The sequence below is a fragment of the Bufo gargarizans genome, chromosome 9, assembly GCF_014858855.1.
Source record: "Bufo gargarizans isolate SCDJY-AF-19 chromosome 9, ASM1485885v1, whole genome shotgun sequence".
Lineage (NCBI taxonomy): Eukaryota > Metazoa > Chordata > Amphibia > Anura > Bufonidae > Bufo > Bufo gargarizans.
Window position 1 is genome coordinate 190722523 of NC_058088.1, and position 18649 is coordinate 190741171.

General features: G+C 46.2%; 1 protein-coding gene across 3 annotated transcripts in view; it reads right to left on the reverse strand.

Moving 5' to 3' along the window:
• Window positions 1–865: 865 nt before the first annotated feature.
• The window catches only part of TRAF2 (TNF receptor associated factor 2), a 35034-nt gene continuing 17250 nt past the window's right edge, over window positions 866–18649 (reverse strand). For all 3 annotated transcript variants that reach the window (XM_044306057.1, XM_044306059.1, XM_044306060.1), the window contains exons 3-12: window positions 14289–14497; window positions 12714–12792; window positions 10770–10868; window positions 5540–5701; window positions 5379–5453; window positions 4855–4929; window positions 3570–3935; window positions 2916–3093; window positions 2341–2489; window positions 866–1311 (exon numbers count right to left, since the gene is read on the reverse strand). In XM_044306057.1, the coding sequence (XP_044161992.1) occupies window positions 1093–1311; window positions 2341–2489; window positions 2916–3093; window positions 3570–3935; window positions 4855–4929; window positions 5379–5453; window positions 5540–5701; window positions 10770–10868; window positions 12714–12792; window positions 14289–14497 (1611 nt within the window). In that variant the 3' untranslated portion in view covers window positions 866–1092. The remainder of the gene's footprint in view (window positions 1312–2340; window positions 2490–2915; window positions 3094–3569; window positions 3936–4854; window positions 4930–5378; window positions 5454–5539; window positions 5702–10769; window positions 10869–12713; window positions 12793–14288; window positions 14498–18649) is intronic.

Consider the following 18649-nt stretch of genomic DNA (forward strand, 5'->3'; position numbering starts at 1 on the left):
CATTTGTGATACATATATCCAGGCTACCAGACGGAGGCATAAAGGTTGCCTTTTAGACCTCCGTCAGGCCAGAATACCTTTTGCACACAAAAAAGTAGTGTTTTTTTGCAGCATGGGGATCTATGGGGGACATAGGCCTCTGGCTATAGAGGAGCACACTCCTGTAGGGCAATACTCTGTGTAGGTCTGACGTAATGTGAACAGAGTGCAGAACTAGCCATCCTCAAATATGGGCCTGCTCTGAGGAACAGCAAAAAAATAAAAATAACAAATGGGTTGGTAACACATGGTATCCTTCACGAATAGCTGGTGACTATGCATAATGAGACTGAAAAGACTGCTGGAGAGGGGACCCTCATTTATTCCCTAACCTGTTCACCAAGTTAAAAATGGTAACACAGGGAAAATCATGGATGAACGATGAAGCCACACTAAACCCCCCCAAGATAACTAGGAACCATCGATGTGAGGGCTCTAACACTGATCCCATGGATGCAGAGGACACAGCACCTCGAGGACACTTGTAACCTTAAGGTCCCTTTCACACGAGCGAGTTTTCCGCGCGGGTGCAATGCGTGAGGTGAACGCATAGCACCCGCACTGAATCCTGACCCATTCATTTCAATGGGTCTGTGTACATGAGCGTTTTTTTTCACGCATCAGTTCTGCGTTGTGTGAAAAACGCAGCATGTTCTACATTCTGCGTCTTTCACGCAGCCCTGGCCCCATAGAAGTGAATGGGGCTTCAGTGAAAAACGCATCGCATCCGGAAACAAGTGCGGGTGCAATGCTTTTTTCACTGATGGTTGCTAGGTGATGTTTGTAAACCTTCAATTTTTTTATCACACGGAAAAAAACTGAACAACTGAACACAATCGCAGACAAAACTGACTGAACTTGCTTGTAAAATGGTGCGAGTTTCACTGAACGCACCCTGAACGCATCCGGAGCCAATCTGTCACGCTCGTGTGAAAGAGGCCTAACTGTAGCACAAAAGCTTCGGCTGCAGTCGTCGCTCTTGTCTACAGAGCGGCTTCAGAGCTTCCACCGACACAGAAGGAATAATTCCACCTCCGTGGATTTCATCTCGCTCTAGAGACCAGTGAGGTCTACAATGACTTTGATGAATATGTTATCTTCCCGGATGTAAGAATTTTTGCCATCCAGCTTGGAGAGGGGACAAAAGAGAGGACACCCGCTAGCGATGTTCATCTCGCTTACTGGCCTCTGGAAAGACGAGGACGTGATGTCCGGCCTGAAGGCGTCTATGACGTGTTCACGGTTATTCTGATCCAACAACATCAAGGTGACCTGTGAAGAACAAAAAACACGATCTTCAGCAGACACATTCAAATAAATCACACCCACCATCTCTAACCCCATATGGTTGGTCCTCAAGAAACTCCAAGCGACTGTCAGCAGTTTGGACTGTGTAAATCTGCTGACAGCACTGGATAGGGGTTAGGGAGAGCAGAAAATGGAGCTGCTTCACAGCCCCCCCCCCCCCCCCCCCCCCCTCTGCTCTGAGTGACAGCTACAGACGTCAACCAGGAGACCCCACTGCAGCAGAGGGGAGGGGCTGTGACGCAGCTCAGTGCAGTGATCCGCCTCTGCTGCACTTGCAGGATAAAGGGTCATGTTCATACTGCACCAGAAAATAAAATCTCTGCAAAAAGTATGTTTGTACGGCTCTGCTCAGTCCTAGTGTTGTCAAAACTGCTGAAAGACTCCCTTTAATTAGCTTTACACAGGGAGCTAGGGGTCTCACTGCAACGTTGTTGTGATTTTGTCCCTGCAAATTTCACTATAACATACTTGACACTAGTGCTGCTGTAAACAATAATTTCAGTAATTGAGTATTCTACCGATTATTTTTACGATTATCGAGTATTCTAATAAGAAAAAAAAAATTAACTAATAGACAGTTTTCCTTTATAAAAACTCATAAAACCCCCTGCCATCAGTCCCCAACACCCTTCATTCCCCCCTGTGCAATTAGCCCAAGTGCATCAGCTCTCCCCCGCCCCCAGTGCCATCAGCTCCCCCATGTCATCAGTTGCTCCCCCTCCCAGTGCCATCAGCTCCCCCCCATCCCCCATGCCACCAGCTCCCCCCACTCCCCCTCCTATTCATCTACTAAACTAAATGTCCTGTGTACGTCAGGATCTAGTGCAGCGTTGTGCGGGCAGGCGGGTGACCACGGAACGTGAGTAATAGCAAGCTCTTCACTCACACTCTGTGGTCACATGGCACAAACAAATCATCGATTCGAGGATTTTTGTGTCGAGTTAATCGATTAATTCGAGTAATCGTTTCAGCACTACTTGACACATCACTGACCTTCTGATTAAATGGCCACCGCAGTAAAGCATCACTTGGCCCCTTCATGACCACAAAGAAAAGGGAAAGGTGAGTTCCTCGCCCGGTGCCGTCTCCATTCAGATAGATCCGTAAGCACATCTTGTAGCCGTATTTGCTGGTGTAAAATGCTGAATTGAATAGATGCACATATATTAGACATCAACATCATAAACACACACAGAGACTCCCACACCAACAGTAATTAGCAGCTCAGTGCCCGAGAATTGTCAGACTGCGATGATGCAAACCAATCGACGTTGAGAATGGCATCTCCCAGTTGGCATTATGTTCATATTATTCCAGAAGGAATAACAGAGGAACAGCATAATTGAGAGTCCAACGAAAATATTCTGCAGAATGGTTACATAACAATGAGACTACCCAAAACAGAATATTCTGCTTTAGTATTTTTGTTTCTCTCCCCATAGATTTACCTGCGGAAGGAAAAGATCTCTGCTTCCTGTCGCCACTAGACTGAGCTGCGCAAGAGACATTTCATATCGTTGTGAAGTGTAAGTTCTACATAATAAGCTAAACTCTTCCCAGTGACTCACGTGGAGAAAACATGGCCGGACATCGGCCCACGATGGCGTCCTGACGTTTTTTTGCAAAATCAGTAATTTTCCAGACAAATATCCCGTCATACGTGGACAGCTCTGCCTCCTGAACCCGGGTCTCCAGGTCTGCCAGCTGCACTTCCTTCTGACCCAGCGTGCGCTCCAGCTGCCGCACCTAAAAGAAAGGCATCACATGTTCACTAGACGAAAGAGCAGAGTGCTGCAAGCTACATCTAGAGCGAAACCCAAGGGGGGAGGGGATTTGCTATGGGGGCCCCGAAAGCGGTCAAGACAAGTGTAAAAGCAAAATTTGCTATTCATAGTGCAACCGCAATCAGGTCATTGCACAAGCTGAACTGATAGGGACCCATACCAGTGTTTCCTGTCGGGCCCCTAAATGCACATCCATGTCCTGTATACAGCTCCACCCCAATGTAAATCAGCTAATGTATATAAATCATAATCATTATATAATACTCTGCACCTTCGCAAGATGATCTGTGATCTAATTCCTTGCCATTTTCAAGATCTCTGTTTGCTATAAGTGAATGGGAAGATTCTGTCCAGATCCTGTAAGTCCAGTTGATGCAGAGCAGGGCTCCTTGCAGTGCATCACTTGGCACCCATGTATCGTCCTAACTGAACACTGACCTTCGCATTAAGGGTGTCAATCTTCTCCTGGTCCGTCCTGCGCTGCCTTACAGCCTCCTCCAAAGCCATGCTCGATCTCTCCACCTCTTTATTGAGGACACATACGATATTCTCTAGGATCACGCTCTTTTTGTCCACCACTTCAAACTGGCGCAGCAGGTCAGGAGCCTTGGAGACATCAGCCGCCATTGATGCCACGGAGGACAGGCTGCTGAGCGAGTTGGGGATGCCCTGCACGGAGATCATTCCTATACGATGAGTGATGTCGCTCAGCTCCTTTCTGCGCGGCTGGATGTACTCCCACACTTGCGCCAAATGTTCGGCCAAGTACTTATTCTCGTGTTCTAAGCACTTGTCATTTTCCACCTGGGAGTAAGAAGGATGGACAGCGATTACGGCGCCGTCCACAAGCACTGACATGGAGGCACAAGAACCTTGCGGCTCCTCAGATGGGGACTATCTCCTCCTGTTTTCAGATGCAGGCAGTGCAGCTCATCTAGCAGCGCCTCCTCCACTTTCACACAGCTAAAGGATATCGCTGCCACGTGCATCTCCAAGCAATGACAGGAGGGCACAGTCGCCCAAGTAACCTAGGGTCTGTTCGCCATGCATTCACAGTGCCCATCGGAGGTAAATGTTGGGCTGATTTCCTGACTGATGCCCCCAATACAAGGGTATAGAGTGGCATCTGCTGCCCATAGGTTCCCATGTTAAAGCATACATATACTTTTTTTGCCGAATGTCTATGGATGAAATATCACACTAGATTGCACTATTCCATCAGTCCAATGAGGGGATGGAGACCACAGGAGTAACAGCAAGCATGTGATTGTCCTGCTTGTTTAGGCTTCAATAAGTCCTCCCCCACTCTTGCTAATAGTTGGTTCAGTCCATGATCCCTGGGTATTTACCATATATTGGCAGAATCCACTGACCTGGCGTCGCAAGGGGGGTGACTGCTTAGCTGAAATGTGAACTCAGCTAATTTACTGCGGGTCACCCCCCTCCACGTAGCGGACTGGGCTCTGTATGGACGTGCATCCCCCATCTGAAGTGTAAAATGGAGCTACGATTACTCGGAGCAGTTACCCACTTGTAGGCAAGAGCTACATGGCCAACACGGAGATGCACTACAAGGAAGAATCTGCTGCAAAAAGCCCCAAAAGCAGACCACTCCGTGATAATGATGGGGGTGGTTGCTCCAGCGGGATTGGCAAGGAGTCATTTCCGTTGGGGCTGCATACAGCATAGTCTGCCATGTAGCCTCAGACGGAACAACACTTACCATCTCTGTGCAGCCGGCGACTAGATAGCGGCATGGTACTCGGCACCGGCCACATGTCTTTACATGGTCCTGAAACTAAAAGAAAAGTCGTTACACACAGAGAAATGCAAATTCAGGAGGACGATGGAGACGGCACAGACTGAAGGGGAGATTGTCCAGTTACAATTGCTGCCATACTACGATCACAGGCCAGGTCGAAACTAAACAGAAATGCAAAATGGGCTGACGTGTGCTGAGCGTGCACTGCTGTCAAGTATTGTGCGGCACGTACAGAGGATGGCGGGGAGAGGAACTGGATCTACAGTATATATTAACCTATACCAGCTTGTCTCAACAAAGCAAATGGATTCCAAGTACCAACTAACAGAAATCTAAATGCAGCTTTGGTGGTGACATCAATAGAAGACATGGGGGTCCGGATCAAAGCGAAATGCTTTGCAAGGCTCTCATAATGCACCTATCGGTCACCCGGGCCTACATCAATGCAGCATCCATTTTGCAGCCAGTTCCAGTGGAATAAATACCTTTTCTCTGGGGATCTTCTTCTTTCCGCAGCCGTCACAAGTCATTGGGTACTTGGGACAGATTTCATCGTGAGCCTGAAAGAGACAGAAGACGTCACATTTGCCCACCTGTCGGTGTCCCCTTAGACCACATCTGACAGGGGCAAGACCCTCCCCCGTACCTTAATTTCTGGGAAGTAAAAGGAGAGTTTGCAGTATCTGCAGTTCAGTTTGCGCTCGGGGCATTCTCGCTCATTGTGCCAGTCTCGATCGGTCGCCCTGATTAGCGTCTTGCACGCCGGACAAGGTACCAGCATGTGCAGGCACTTGCCTTCATGAAGGGCCTGGAAGAGAACAGATGGCATGTATTACGATGCTGGGGGATCTGGAGGCAACTGATAGCAAGAAATGAGAAGGGTGGGGCGAATGTCAGGATATCTACATATCGTGAAGAAACTTAAAAGGAAAGCCGACCAATGTGCAATATTAACAGTGCAAATGTGGAAACTTCAACAATATCAGTGGTTTCTTTAGAAACATAAAGCAGCAATATGTATATTAGCTTTCTAAGCATAGAAATCCACTCTCCATATATTGTGAATAAAGCAGTAATATGTATATTAGCTTTCTAAGCATAGAAAACCACTTTCCTCAGTGTGGTAAGGCTACAGTAAGTAGTGTATACGTCAGTGCTGGGAAGTCAGGACAGGAGCTGCAGAATACTCACGCTGCGGGTCCTGTGTGTGGAACTCGCTCATATGAAAGGGGCCTTAATCAGCATGATGAGTCCTACCAGCCCTAGAGTTGATCATGCTGACACAGCCTCTTTAAGGGGTTAAAAGCATAAAAACAAAGCTGCCGGGACATGCAAAAAAATAAATAAAAAAATTATAAAGCTTAAAACCTTCCTTCTTCCTTCATTCTCATGTGCTGTACAGACCCGACATCTGCCCTACAGCCGTTAGGTCTATACCATCATAAGGTGACGCACTGTGTCTACAGGGTGTGGGGGACACCTGTAACTGTAGAAGCCGCATGAAAGGCAATATGAAAACCAAATCAACACAGCAGCCATTGTCTATGACTGAATACACAATACAGGGAGCGGCGCCCTTTTACGCGCCCCGACAAAACTGACTGTTAACCCTACACACATTGTGCACTAGACCACAGGGAGGATCCATAGAGAGAGCAGGACTTCTGCAACAGCTGCAGAGGCCTGGCTACACGGGATGATGGGAGTTGTCATTTGGCAGCTGGAGCTCACAGAGGTCATAAAAGAAGACGAAGACAGAATATGTCAGGAGGGTTCAGGGTGCAGCAGGAGTCTATTGCTCCTAAATGTGACCCCCCCCCCCACATAGGGCCCGGCCTATATAATGGCTTCCTACCAGTGTCTATCACAATGGATATCCTGTTACGCGTCCTTAGTCACTTCCTGGACAAGGTGTCACAACCTGAAATAGCTCCCTGTTCCCCATCTGTATCCAGGACAATGTGTTCTTAAATACTCTGCACTGCTGAGAACTCCACTCCTACTACTGCTAATGCTCCAACTCTTCATTCAAATCATAAACAGCCTCTACCACCTCCATCTACAAGACCAGTGTATTCTCCTGAAATACTCTGTGCTCCTGCGGATATTGTCATCATCCCCCCACCCCTTCATTAAAATCACACTCACTGTCTCTAACCAATTCCATCTACAAAACTAGTGCACTCCTCTCCTGGAATACTCTGTGCTGCTGTGGATACGTGCCCCCCCCCCCCCCCCCCTCACAATCATGGAAAGCCTTTGCCATTACCATCTACAAGATTAGCACGCTTCTCCTGAAATGCTCTGTGCTGCTGGAGATCCTGTCCCCCACTTCCAAGCACCGGCCCTGACACTTGCACCCCTACCCTCAGGAATATCACATTATTGGGCAGTCATTGCACCCCAGGAGATCAATGCTCTCCTCTCCTGAAACTCTCTGTGCTGCTGGTGTGCCTCGCTTCATTCACTGCCTAAACCTTCATGTAGGACTACGACTCTTCACCACATTGCGCCGCCCTTAGCAAAGGGACTGCAAAAATTGGATAAGAAAAATGGGCGGAAAGATGTTCAAATAAAAACACAGCTTTCCCTCCTCCCCCAGTTGCATAATAGTATTTTAGGTACTTTCCAGTACCACACTTGGAAAGCTGCCAGCAGGAAAAACATGCTGAACCAGTAAAGCAGCATCAACAGCCGAACAAGCCAGAGCCGCAGCTCACAGCTTCTTCTAGTTCAGGGATCAGCAAAATTCGGCACCGCAGCTCTTGTGAAACTACAACTCCCAGCATGCTCCTTCCACTCCTGTGGGAGTTTAGAGAAAAGACAAGCAAGTGTGCATGCTGGGAGATGTAGTTTTACCACAGCTGGAGTGCCGGAGGTTGCTGACCCCTGTTCTAGGTAATACTAAAGTTCCTACTAATCAGGAGGCAGTAAATAATAGAAATATATATCCCCAATGCCCCCCCCTCATTATCCTATAAAACCCAAGCTACGCCCTCAGTATCCTCTCCCCCCAGCACCACCAATGAAAACCTGATGGCGGTGCTCAGAGCAGACGGTCCTCGTGCCAATAGCGCCATCCGCAGAGCGCACACTGCTACATCAATTCCCAACAAACCCTCCAGCACCAGCGCCCGTCACGCCCCCACACGTCTCTGCCATCCCCTCCTCCAACAGGAAGTTACCCCCGCCAGCAAGCTTTCGGAGTGACCGGAGAACAAGGCGGTACATGAAAAAGGAACTTTTTTTGAAGATGTTATCTAGTTGTCAACTTTACTCTGAAGACATAAAGATAAGGAAAGCAATAACCGCGCATCGTAAAAAAATATATAAAAAATATGTAGTTTATTTTTAAGCCAAAAGGTCAGACATGATCTATGCATCTGACTGCAGAAGACCACCGCTGTGCAGGAAATTCAGGCGCACGCAATGCATTTATTGACCCCATCAGCAGGAGCTGCGGAGATGTGCGCCAGTGCCGGACTATGGGGTGATAACCCTGCTGAACCGGCAGCAAACACTTTCTTTCTGGATTAGCAGGTTTCAGGACCACTGTAAATGTCTAATAGACTCTGCATCTCAATTTCGCATTTTCAAGATCTCTGCTTGCAATGAGGGAACATTCTTCTATACATTGAGAGGTTGAAAACTAGAAGAAACCCCCATACTTGTCACAGCTGGGAGTCTGCTACAATTGTAACACCCCTCTGCAAACTAAACCAATCGTTCTCCTGACAACCGCTTCAATGTGTCAGGGCGGGTGACGTGTAACCAGTTACCGGGACAGGAGGGAGAGTCGTGCTGCTCTAGACTGGTGACAGCTGTAGCAAACCCTCAGAAGTATTAGGTCTTTGATTGTGAGGCCTTCCTTGTCACCTGACAGCAAGCAGATATGTAGATAGAGGTGGGGGGGGGGGGAACTGAAACTTAAAACCTCAAAGAAGGTTGGTGCGGGGACTGTCCCATCTCAACATGTAATGCATATCGCTAGGATATGCCACAAATGTCTGATAAGTGCAGGTCCCACTCCTATCTCCAGAACGGGGCCCCTGAAGTGGAGGGGTACACCGAGAATATGCTCAGATACTCTCAATTTGCTGCTACGGGGGTTCTCAAAATAGCCACTCAAATCCATAGCAGTCAATGGAGACGAATAGCGTGCTGCCCTTTACTTCAGAGGCCCCGCTCGGGAGATAGGAGCACCTACCTGACATTTGTGGCTTACTCTTGTGACACGCCATACATATTGAGATGACAATACCCCTTTAAATCATGAACAGGGTCCACCCTCCCTAGGTCATCCCAGTCACCGCCTGCCATTGGCTGACACCCCCCTCCCAACAAAGGGCGTTTTCTTCGGCACAAGGGAAGCAGCAGCAGCGACGGTGCAGGGAGCAGGAGCGGCGCAGGAAGCCAGGTAAGTAGAATCAATGTGAGGACCCCGGCATATTTGGGATGGGATGGGATGGGGGAAGGGGGGGTTTAGTCTCGGATAACCCCTTTAAGTGTCACAACCTGTAAGATGTTGCAAAAGAGTGTCATCACCACAGTGCTGGAGGGACCTGCCAGGAAATGATGCCACAATGTGAATCATAAGGGGGGAGAGAATTTCATAATTTGAAGTTTGTGTTGTGGTATTTAGTAAATTGCGTTATGGATTCCGTTATCACGGACCAGAACGCAATTCCATGACGGAATGCCTTTAGAGACATTCTGCTATTCTTTCCGTCATAATAGAAGTCTATGGGCTGTGTCCGGTTTACGTTATGCTCGCGTCCTCTCCACGAACTTCAAAATATAAAATTCGCTCATCCCTAATTATAATGATGAGGCGATCACGTGACTTTTCTAAAGTTTCATAAAGTTTCTAAAGTTTCAACAACAAGGCATGTACACACACTGCATTACAACACAAAGTGCAATCACTTGTGCAACACCCTGTGTGACAATAAACACAGTGAGCTCTACTGAACACGCAAATTGTTTAACCCCTTAAGGACCTTAAGTCCGATCCCCAAACATGGCGTCTGCTCGCGCGTGCAACGGGCACCTTAGCCGCTGCATTTCAGCTATTTTGAATAGCAGCGACCCGTGGCACATGTGTGCGATCAGCCAAAAGGCTGATCGCATACATCTTACCCTTAAGATGTAGTGGTCAAATGTGACCACGGCATCTGATCAGCCGGGAACCGGAACTTGCACGCTTCCGATCTGGCAACAAGAATTTTCAGAATTGCATTTTTCCCCCTAATTCTACCCAATTTGGATGTGTTTTCTGCTTCCTGCTACATGGTATGCAACCAAAAATGGTGCCATTAGAAAGTACAACTTGTCCCGCAAAAAATAAGCCCTCATACAGCTATGTGAATGGAAAAATAAAGAAGGACTATGGGAAGGCGGGGAAAACAAAACGCAAAAAAGGAAAATCCCAGGGTCCTCAAGGGGTTAAGGTCTATGTCAGGTTAGAATTTTTATTATGTATCAGTAGGGATGAGGGGAGAGGAGGGGGATGCAGCAGCAGGTTCTCTGTGTCTGAGTGCTGTAAGACCTTTCTGACCATGGCTCCAAGGTGGAGTTTAACTAAAGGCGAGGGTTGGTTTTGCTTACTGTTAAAAGGGTTTTCCAGGAGTACAATACCGATGGCCTGTATTTTACTCCTAGAAAACCCCTTTAATTGCAGGCAGAATAGAAGGGGGAGGAGCTCTGGTCACCTAGCCAGAGATAATAAAGGGGGTGGGGTTTAGTTTCTTGCTCTCAGTTTAAACCCAAAAGTAGATGGAGGCCTCTTTCCTCTGTAATCCAATCAAAAGGAATAAAGATTTCTGTTTTTAAGTCCATGACATGGTTGAAGAGCAGGGAACGGGGGGGGGGCTCACCTCATACTCTTTGATAGTCCCCTTCCAGTCACAGCCATTGATGGGGCAGACAGCGGGCAGACCCTCCACCTCCCGGCGGGCAGCGTTATCTGAAAATGCCTGAAAATTGAGAGGAGAGGATGAGCAATGGAACAGAGACATTACTAAACCTGAAGGAAAAAACCTGTTCAATAAAAAAGGTAACTTCTCTTATGTCAGAGATCTCACAAATTAACCAAAATATCACACACCCCAAAGTATACCGCTAGAATCCTGTACAGTTCATATACAATCCTAAATAATGACTACATTGTCCCTCATTTATTTTCATCTTAATCCCCTGCAAAGGGTTTTTACTTTCACATGCCCACTAAATGCTTTCATATTTACTATAATACTGCCTCCTATGTACAAGAATATAACTACTATAATACTGCCTCCTATGTACAAGAATATAACTACTATAATTCTGCTCCTATGTACAAGAATATAACTACTATAATTCTGCTCCTATGTACAAGAATATAACTACTATAATACTGCCTCCTATGTACAAGAATATAACTACTATAATACTGCCTCCTATGTACAAGAATATAACTACTATAATACTGCCTCCTATGTACAAGAATATAACTACTATAATTCTGCTCCTATGTACAAGAATATAACTACTATAATACTGCCTCCTATGTACAAGAATATAACTACTATAATACTGCTCCCATGTACAAGAATATAACTACTATAATACTGCCTCCTATGTACAAGAATATAACTACAATAATACTGCCTCCTATGTACAAGAATATAACTACAATAATACTGCCTACTATGTACAAGAATATAACTACTATAATACTGCTCCCATGTACAAGAATATAACTACTATACTACTGCCTCCTATGTACAAGGATATAACTACTATAATACAGCTCCTATGTACAAGAATATAACTACTATAATACTGCTCCTATGTACAGGAATATAACTACTATAATACTGCCTCCTGTGTACAAAAATATAACTACTATAATACTGCCTCCTATGTACAGGAATATAACTACTATAATACTGCCTCCTATGTACAAGAATATAGCTACTATAATACTGCTCCTATGTACAAGAATATAGCTACTATAATACTGCTCCTATGTACAAGAATATAACTACTATAATACTGCTCCTATGTACAAGAATATAACTACTATAATACTGCCTCCTATGTACAAGAATATAACTACTATAATACTGCCTCCTATGTACAAGAATATAACTACTATAATACTGCTCCTATGTACAAGAATATAACTACTATAATACTGCTCCTATGTACAGGAATATAACTACTATAATACTGCCTCCTATGTACAAGAATATAACTACTATAATACTGCCTCCTGTGTACAAAAATATAACTACTATAATACTGCTCCTATGTACAAGAATATAACTACTATAATACTGCTCCTATGTACAAGAATATAACTACTATAATACTGCCTTCTATGTACAAGAATATAACTACTATAATACTGCCTCCTATGTACAAGAATATAACTACTATAATACTGCCTCCTATGTACAAGAATATAACTGCTATAATACTGCCTTTATGTACAGAACTATAACCCCCTGCACACCCACCAGTCAGCCATACCCCGCTATGACTTAGTCATTGTCCCACCAGTCGTCTTTCGACTGAACCTTTTTAGTATGTACTAAACACCACATATCAGACACACCCCACAAGACTGGCGGTTCTAGAGGTGACCCAGTGTCGAAGTCTCCCACATCCTTACACTAGTTCACTTACTGTCCGATAATTCCCCCCGACAGACGCTGTGGTGGGTTTATTCACCGATCAGACAATGTCATGGCTGATCAGTACAGCCGCCTCAGACATATCACCTGCAGACTTCATACTGGGATGTCATTTGCATTTCAGTTCATGCTGCCACTTACTGTGGTACTTTCCAAAATGGAGACTCCTTCCTCAAATATACCTTCCTGGATGCAGGCTGCGCACTTCTGTGGTCCGGAGCTGAGGGACAATCGGAGAGGGAACATTTAGCCGTACAATGGGACTAGGGCTGCAACGATTAATCGATGTAATCGATTATATTCGATAACTGGATTCGTTGTCGACGAATCCAGTTATCGAATAATCGCTGATTCGTTGCTATTCGGGCGGGCGGTCGCTGCATCTTTATTTTACCTTTTTACAATGACGCTCCCGCTCCTGTAACAGCCAGGCAGAGCGGACGGCGGCGTAACGTCACTCACTCACGTGACACGCCTGCTCCGCCTCCTTCATTCATGAAGTGGGCGGAGCAGGCGCGTCACGTGAGTGAGTGACGTTACGCCGCCGTCCGCTCTGCCTGGCTGTTACAGGAGCGGGAGCGTCATTGTAAAAAGGTAAAATAAAGATGCAAGCATCGGGGCCGGGGCTGTTAGGGGGAAGGGGGAGGGGGATCTGTCTATGGCACTGCTATGGGAAGGGGGGTCTGTGTATAGCACTGCTATGGGGAGGAGGGGGGGTCTGTGTATGGCACTGCTATGGGAAGGGGGGTCTGTGCACTGTTATGAGGAAAGGGATCTGTGCACTGTTATGCCCATAACAGTGCACAGATCCCCCTCTCCATAACTACAGATCCCCCATAATAGTGTCGTCCACAGATCCCCCATAATAGTGTCGTCCACAGATCCCCCATAATAGTGTCGTCCACAGATCCCCCATAATAGTGTCGTCCACAGATCCCCCATAATAGTGTCGTCCACAGATCCCCCATAATAGTGTCGTCCACAGATCCCCCATAATAGTGTCGTCCACAGATCCCCCATAATAGTGTCGTCCACAGATCCCCCATAATAGTGTCGTCCACAGATCCCCCATAATAGTGTCGTCCACAGATCCCCCATAATAGTGTCGTCCACAGATCCCCCATAATAGTGTCGTCCACAGATCCCCCATAATAGTGTCGTCCACAGATCCCCCATAATAGTGTCGTCCACAATTTGTTTTAATATGGCCTTTGAACATAATTTTTCAAGTAAGATCATATAAACCTCTCTGTTTTGTAATTTTGTCGTTTTTCCCGATTAATCGTAGAAATTAATCGGCAACTAATCGATTATTCAAATAATCGTTAGCTGCAGCCCTAAATGGGACCGAAGGAGCAGCGCGGATGACAACCATGCTGAACACATCTCAGGACAGCAGTTGTCACCCTTCTTCAGTCCATACATTTCCCCCTATCTCTAACCCCCTATTATCACATTGAGGGAAGAAGTTTGGGAGCTCCTGTGGAATGAAAGCAACAGACGGGCCCGCTCATCTATGTGCTGTAAGTTCCCTATATGATATGGAGACACTTTTGGCCTTTCCCAATGAAGCTTCCCCTCATCTAGACCAAGAGCTACCAACCAGAAGTCCTCCAGCTCTTGCAAACCTATTACGCCTCAGCATGCTCTGATAACCTGTGGCTGTCAGGCCATGCTGGGAGTGGTAGTACTGCAATAGTCGGGGTCCCTGCTCACCTGATAATCTTTCTCAGACAGAAGGAGCAGTAGCGATGTCCGCACTGGGCCTGGAAGGGCCTCCTCAGGATATTCTTGCAGTCGGAGCACAGGTACTTCCCTTCTAGCTTCACCCTGAGGATTTCCTTCTTGAATCCGGGTTGGTTTGTGTCTATGGATCCAGGCGGAGAAGAGATGGGGACGGTTGCAGAGGCCATGTGAGGATTGCCCTTGGAGGAAGGGAAGAAGGGAGGATCACTTACAAGAGCCATAACAGTTTTGCCACAACAAGATTAAGACGCCGACAAGACAAAACAGGCTGGGCCAAGGAGTACACCCAGCAGGAGGCAGACTGGACCGGCTGACACTTGTAGTCCTGCTTGTACACAAGATGGCGCCACCACTACTGATTTCTGTCCTTGCGCACTTGTAAGCCATGCATATTTAATGTGCCCTGTTTTCTGCAAATCCTTGTGTAATGCATTTCCTCTCCATTTCCAAGATCTCTGCTTGCTGTCCACAAATGGCAACATTCCAATTTTCATCCGCATGGGTGAGAACCCTCTACAGCCCAACTGCTGAGGGTTTGCTACAACTGAATCCAGTGTAGGCGATCCAGCTTAGTAGCCTGGTTGCTGCATTTGACCTGCATGAGTACAGGAGGACAGATTGGACACTGCTGTACCAAACACTCAGCTGTGAGAAGTCATCTCCAGCCTCCAGGGGGTTACATATACCCCGTGATGTGGACAGATACAACAACATGGTAACAGCCAACAGCCTCAAGCCTTCTATTATCCTGCAATGTTACCGCCCCGCAACAGCAAATCTACCCTAAACAACAGCAAAGCGCCACCCTGCAGCATGGCGTCCTACCAACGGGCCGCATTCCTCTGTGGGAGAGGTGAGGAGGAAGATATTTTCTTTAACTCATTGTTTACCCATTAATCATCTAGTAATATAAATGGCAGCAGCACCCAGAAAGCAGTAATGAGGATATGGAGAAGAGATTACAGGGTGAGGGAGAATGTCACGTGTTGGTAAGTGACCTTGTGAGAATGACGTCAGGTCACATGCCAATGACCCATATCACAGAGCCCTGAGGATGGCAGGAGGGTCAGCTGACACCGCAACAAAATCCCTAACTATAAGCTCACACAGACAGTTGCTATAACAACAAGAATATCACTGAAGGCAACTACCTAAAACTTAACTTTTACTATAGTTAAAATACGTCCAGTAAAACACATTCAAACCGGACCAATAAAGTCGCAGTACAGCAGTAAAGTCGAAAAAGCAGTCGCATAGGGACGGTCAGCGGCAGGAAAATTGGATAGCACAAAAGGAATAACAGGGAAGTTTTCTGTCCCTATATTTACCCTAAAAAGATCTGCTCAGCCCAGAGATACGCCTTGATGGTAGGAGCACTCTGTCCACGTACCTCGGCTTCCCTGTCCCTACGCAGCCCTATCACCTATCTGATACAACATACAGAATCCCTTAGGGTACTTTCACACTAGCGGTTTTCTTTTCCGGCATAGAGTTCCATCCTAGGGGCTCAATACCGGAAAAGAACTGATCAGTTTTATCCCCATGCATTCTGAATGGAGAGTGATCAGTTCAGGAGGCATCAGGACGTCTTCAGTTCAGTCTTTTTGACTGATCAGGCAAAAGAGAAAACCGCAGCATGCTACGGTTTTATCTCCGGCCCAAAAAAACGTTATACTTGCCCAGGGCTGTGGAGTCGGAGTCAGAGTCGAGGAGTCGGAGTCAATTTTGGGTACCTGGAGTCGGAGTCGGCAAAAAATGAACCGACTCCGACTCATACTAAATTTAAATTGGAATAAAAAAATAAAAAAGCAAGTTTAAATGTCCGAATTCATAAACAGTTATAATTAATGACTTCTCTACTGTAAGAATAAAGGCCAATGCATGCAGTGCCTCACGTAACCGCAAAACTAACGCGTTCAGTGATGTGAAGAAGCTTTTCATATGCTTCACTATATGGCACGCAATGCACAATTAGGAGTGGCAATACATATACTTTCCATTGTGTTGTGTTCTGATGTTACAGGGAACACAACCCCCATGGTTATCCTCGCCTCTCACTGATAAGGGATTAAGTAAATATGTGTTCTGCAGGACTAGAGACACGTGTATAAGTGAAGGGAATGGAGGGTCAATAGTTCAAGACTGAAGCTGTAAACCATGGATGTCAAACTCATGACCCTCCAGATGTTGCAAAACTACAACTCCCATCATTCCCTGATAGCTGTAGTATGCCCAGGCATGATGGGAGTTGTAGTTTTGCAACAGCTGGAGGGCCACGAGTTTGACATCCCTGCTGTAAACCATTGGAAAAACTGCTGTCATTCAGCTAAAGCTATAAAACGTGTAAACTCAGAATGTTATCTTAAACTTTAAACATGACTGTGGGATTCTTCTAGGGAAATCATGTTTTAAAATAAATGTCCCTTCTTGGATCCTCCCACTGCCCTGTCTTCAGCAGAAGATCAGCACACAAAGGAGAAGGCAGCAGCTTCTGCCCAACTACCTCTCTGCTAGAAGAGCTTAGAAGAACTTCTTTCTTTCCTTCAAGGAAAGTATAAAATACATTCGCATATTAAATACAGAGGAGTCGGAGTCGGAAGTACAAAAAACTGAGGAGTCGGAGCATTTATCTACCGACTCCACAGCCCTGGACTTGCCTGAATGCCGGATCCGGCATTTTTTGCCCCAGGAATGTATTAGTGCCGGATCCAGCATTGAAAATACCGGAATGCCGGATCCGTTGAAAAATCCTGATCAGTCTTACAAATGCCATCAGTTGGCACATGTTTTGCGGGCCACGGAACTGCTTGCCGGATCATTCTGCCGCAAAAGTGAAAGTAGCCTTATCTGATAGTGTACAGTAAAAACATAGATCCTTATCTGATAGTGTACAGTAAAAACATAGATCCTTATCTGCTACAGTGTACAAGGTCCCAACGCATTTCCCCTTGTAATAAACGCATCGTGGTCATTTAGATTGGACGGCCCATTATGAATCTTTCGGTTGCCCCCATCTTTGTAAACTTGGCATACTGAATGACCATCTTATGTCTGTTGGAGAGATATATATATATATATATATATATATATATATATATATATATATATTCTATCTATATCGGTTAGGGGGTTAATATGTACCTTTCCCCTGCCATTAGAGTCTTGCAGTCCACATCGATACCGGTGGAACGCACGGCCATCTTTGTGCGATCACGTGAGCACACCACATGATCGCAATACGCCCGTACTCCCTTTGTGACGATTTGGTGAGATATTGCAGGATTATATATCGTGCATTAATGCAATCCTGCGCGGCGCTTTCTTATTGGGGCCACTTACATTTGTAGTGGAACGCATAACTATAGGGGCGATGACATAGGGAGGAGCCTGATGGATTACCTGACCAATAGCTGCGCATACCCAGGTCATCTGACCAGGATGGGCAGTCCGGAAGCCTGGATGCACCTATGGGGCTTTAACATTTAAAAGTGAGACTGTTCCCTAAATCTAATGCAGCTGTATGTTTTTGCCCCCTGGAGCCCTCCAACCGTGCATCCTGGTCTGTGTGAGGATGACGTCCAGTGGTCTGTATCTGTGAGTCACTTTTTGAATCGCCCGATTATCCTATTTGGTAATTGTTTTAGAGACCTATTATTGTCTCTTTACATCACTACAGACCGCTGCAGGTTTGGGGCGCTCCAGTTTTTGTTACCCATCTTTTGTATTTCTATTTTCTGTTGTCAGTTATCTTATTACACTGACACTATATGTGCCCTGATGAACCTTGTTTATTACAAGGGGAAACGCGTTGGGACCTTGTACACTATCAGATAAGGAACTGTTTTTACTGTACACTATCAGATCAGGGATTATGTATGTTGTATCAGATAGGGCTGCGTAGGGACAGGGTAGCCGAGGTACGTGGACAGAGTGCTCCCACCCAGCGAGAGAAAGAGAGAGCGAGAGAGAGAGAGAGAAAGAGAAAGAGAGAGCGAGAGAGAGAGAGAGAAAGAGAAAGAGAGAGCGAGAGCGAGAGAGAGAAAGAGAAAGAGAGAGCGAGAGCGAGAGCGAGAGAGAGAGAAAGAGAGAGCGAGAGAGAGAGAGAGAGAGAGAGAGAGAAAGAGAAAGAGAAAGAGAAAGAGAGAGAGAGAGAGAGAAGGAAAGCCAGAGAGAAAGAGAGAGAGAAGGAAAGCCAGAGAGAAAGAGAGAAAGAGAAAGAGAAAAAGAGAAAAAGAGAAAAAGAAAAAGAGCTTGTGGGGAACCCGGCGACAGAGGGAACATGGGGTTAGGCGAGAGTTCAACAGTAGCTTCATATGTGCTGTAACTGCTGC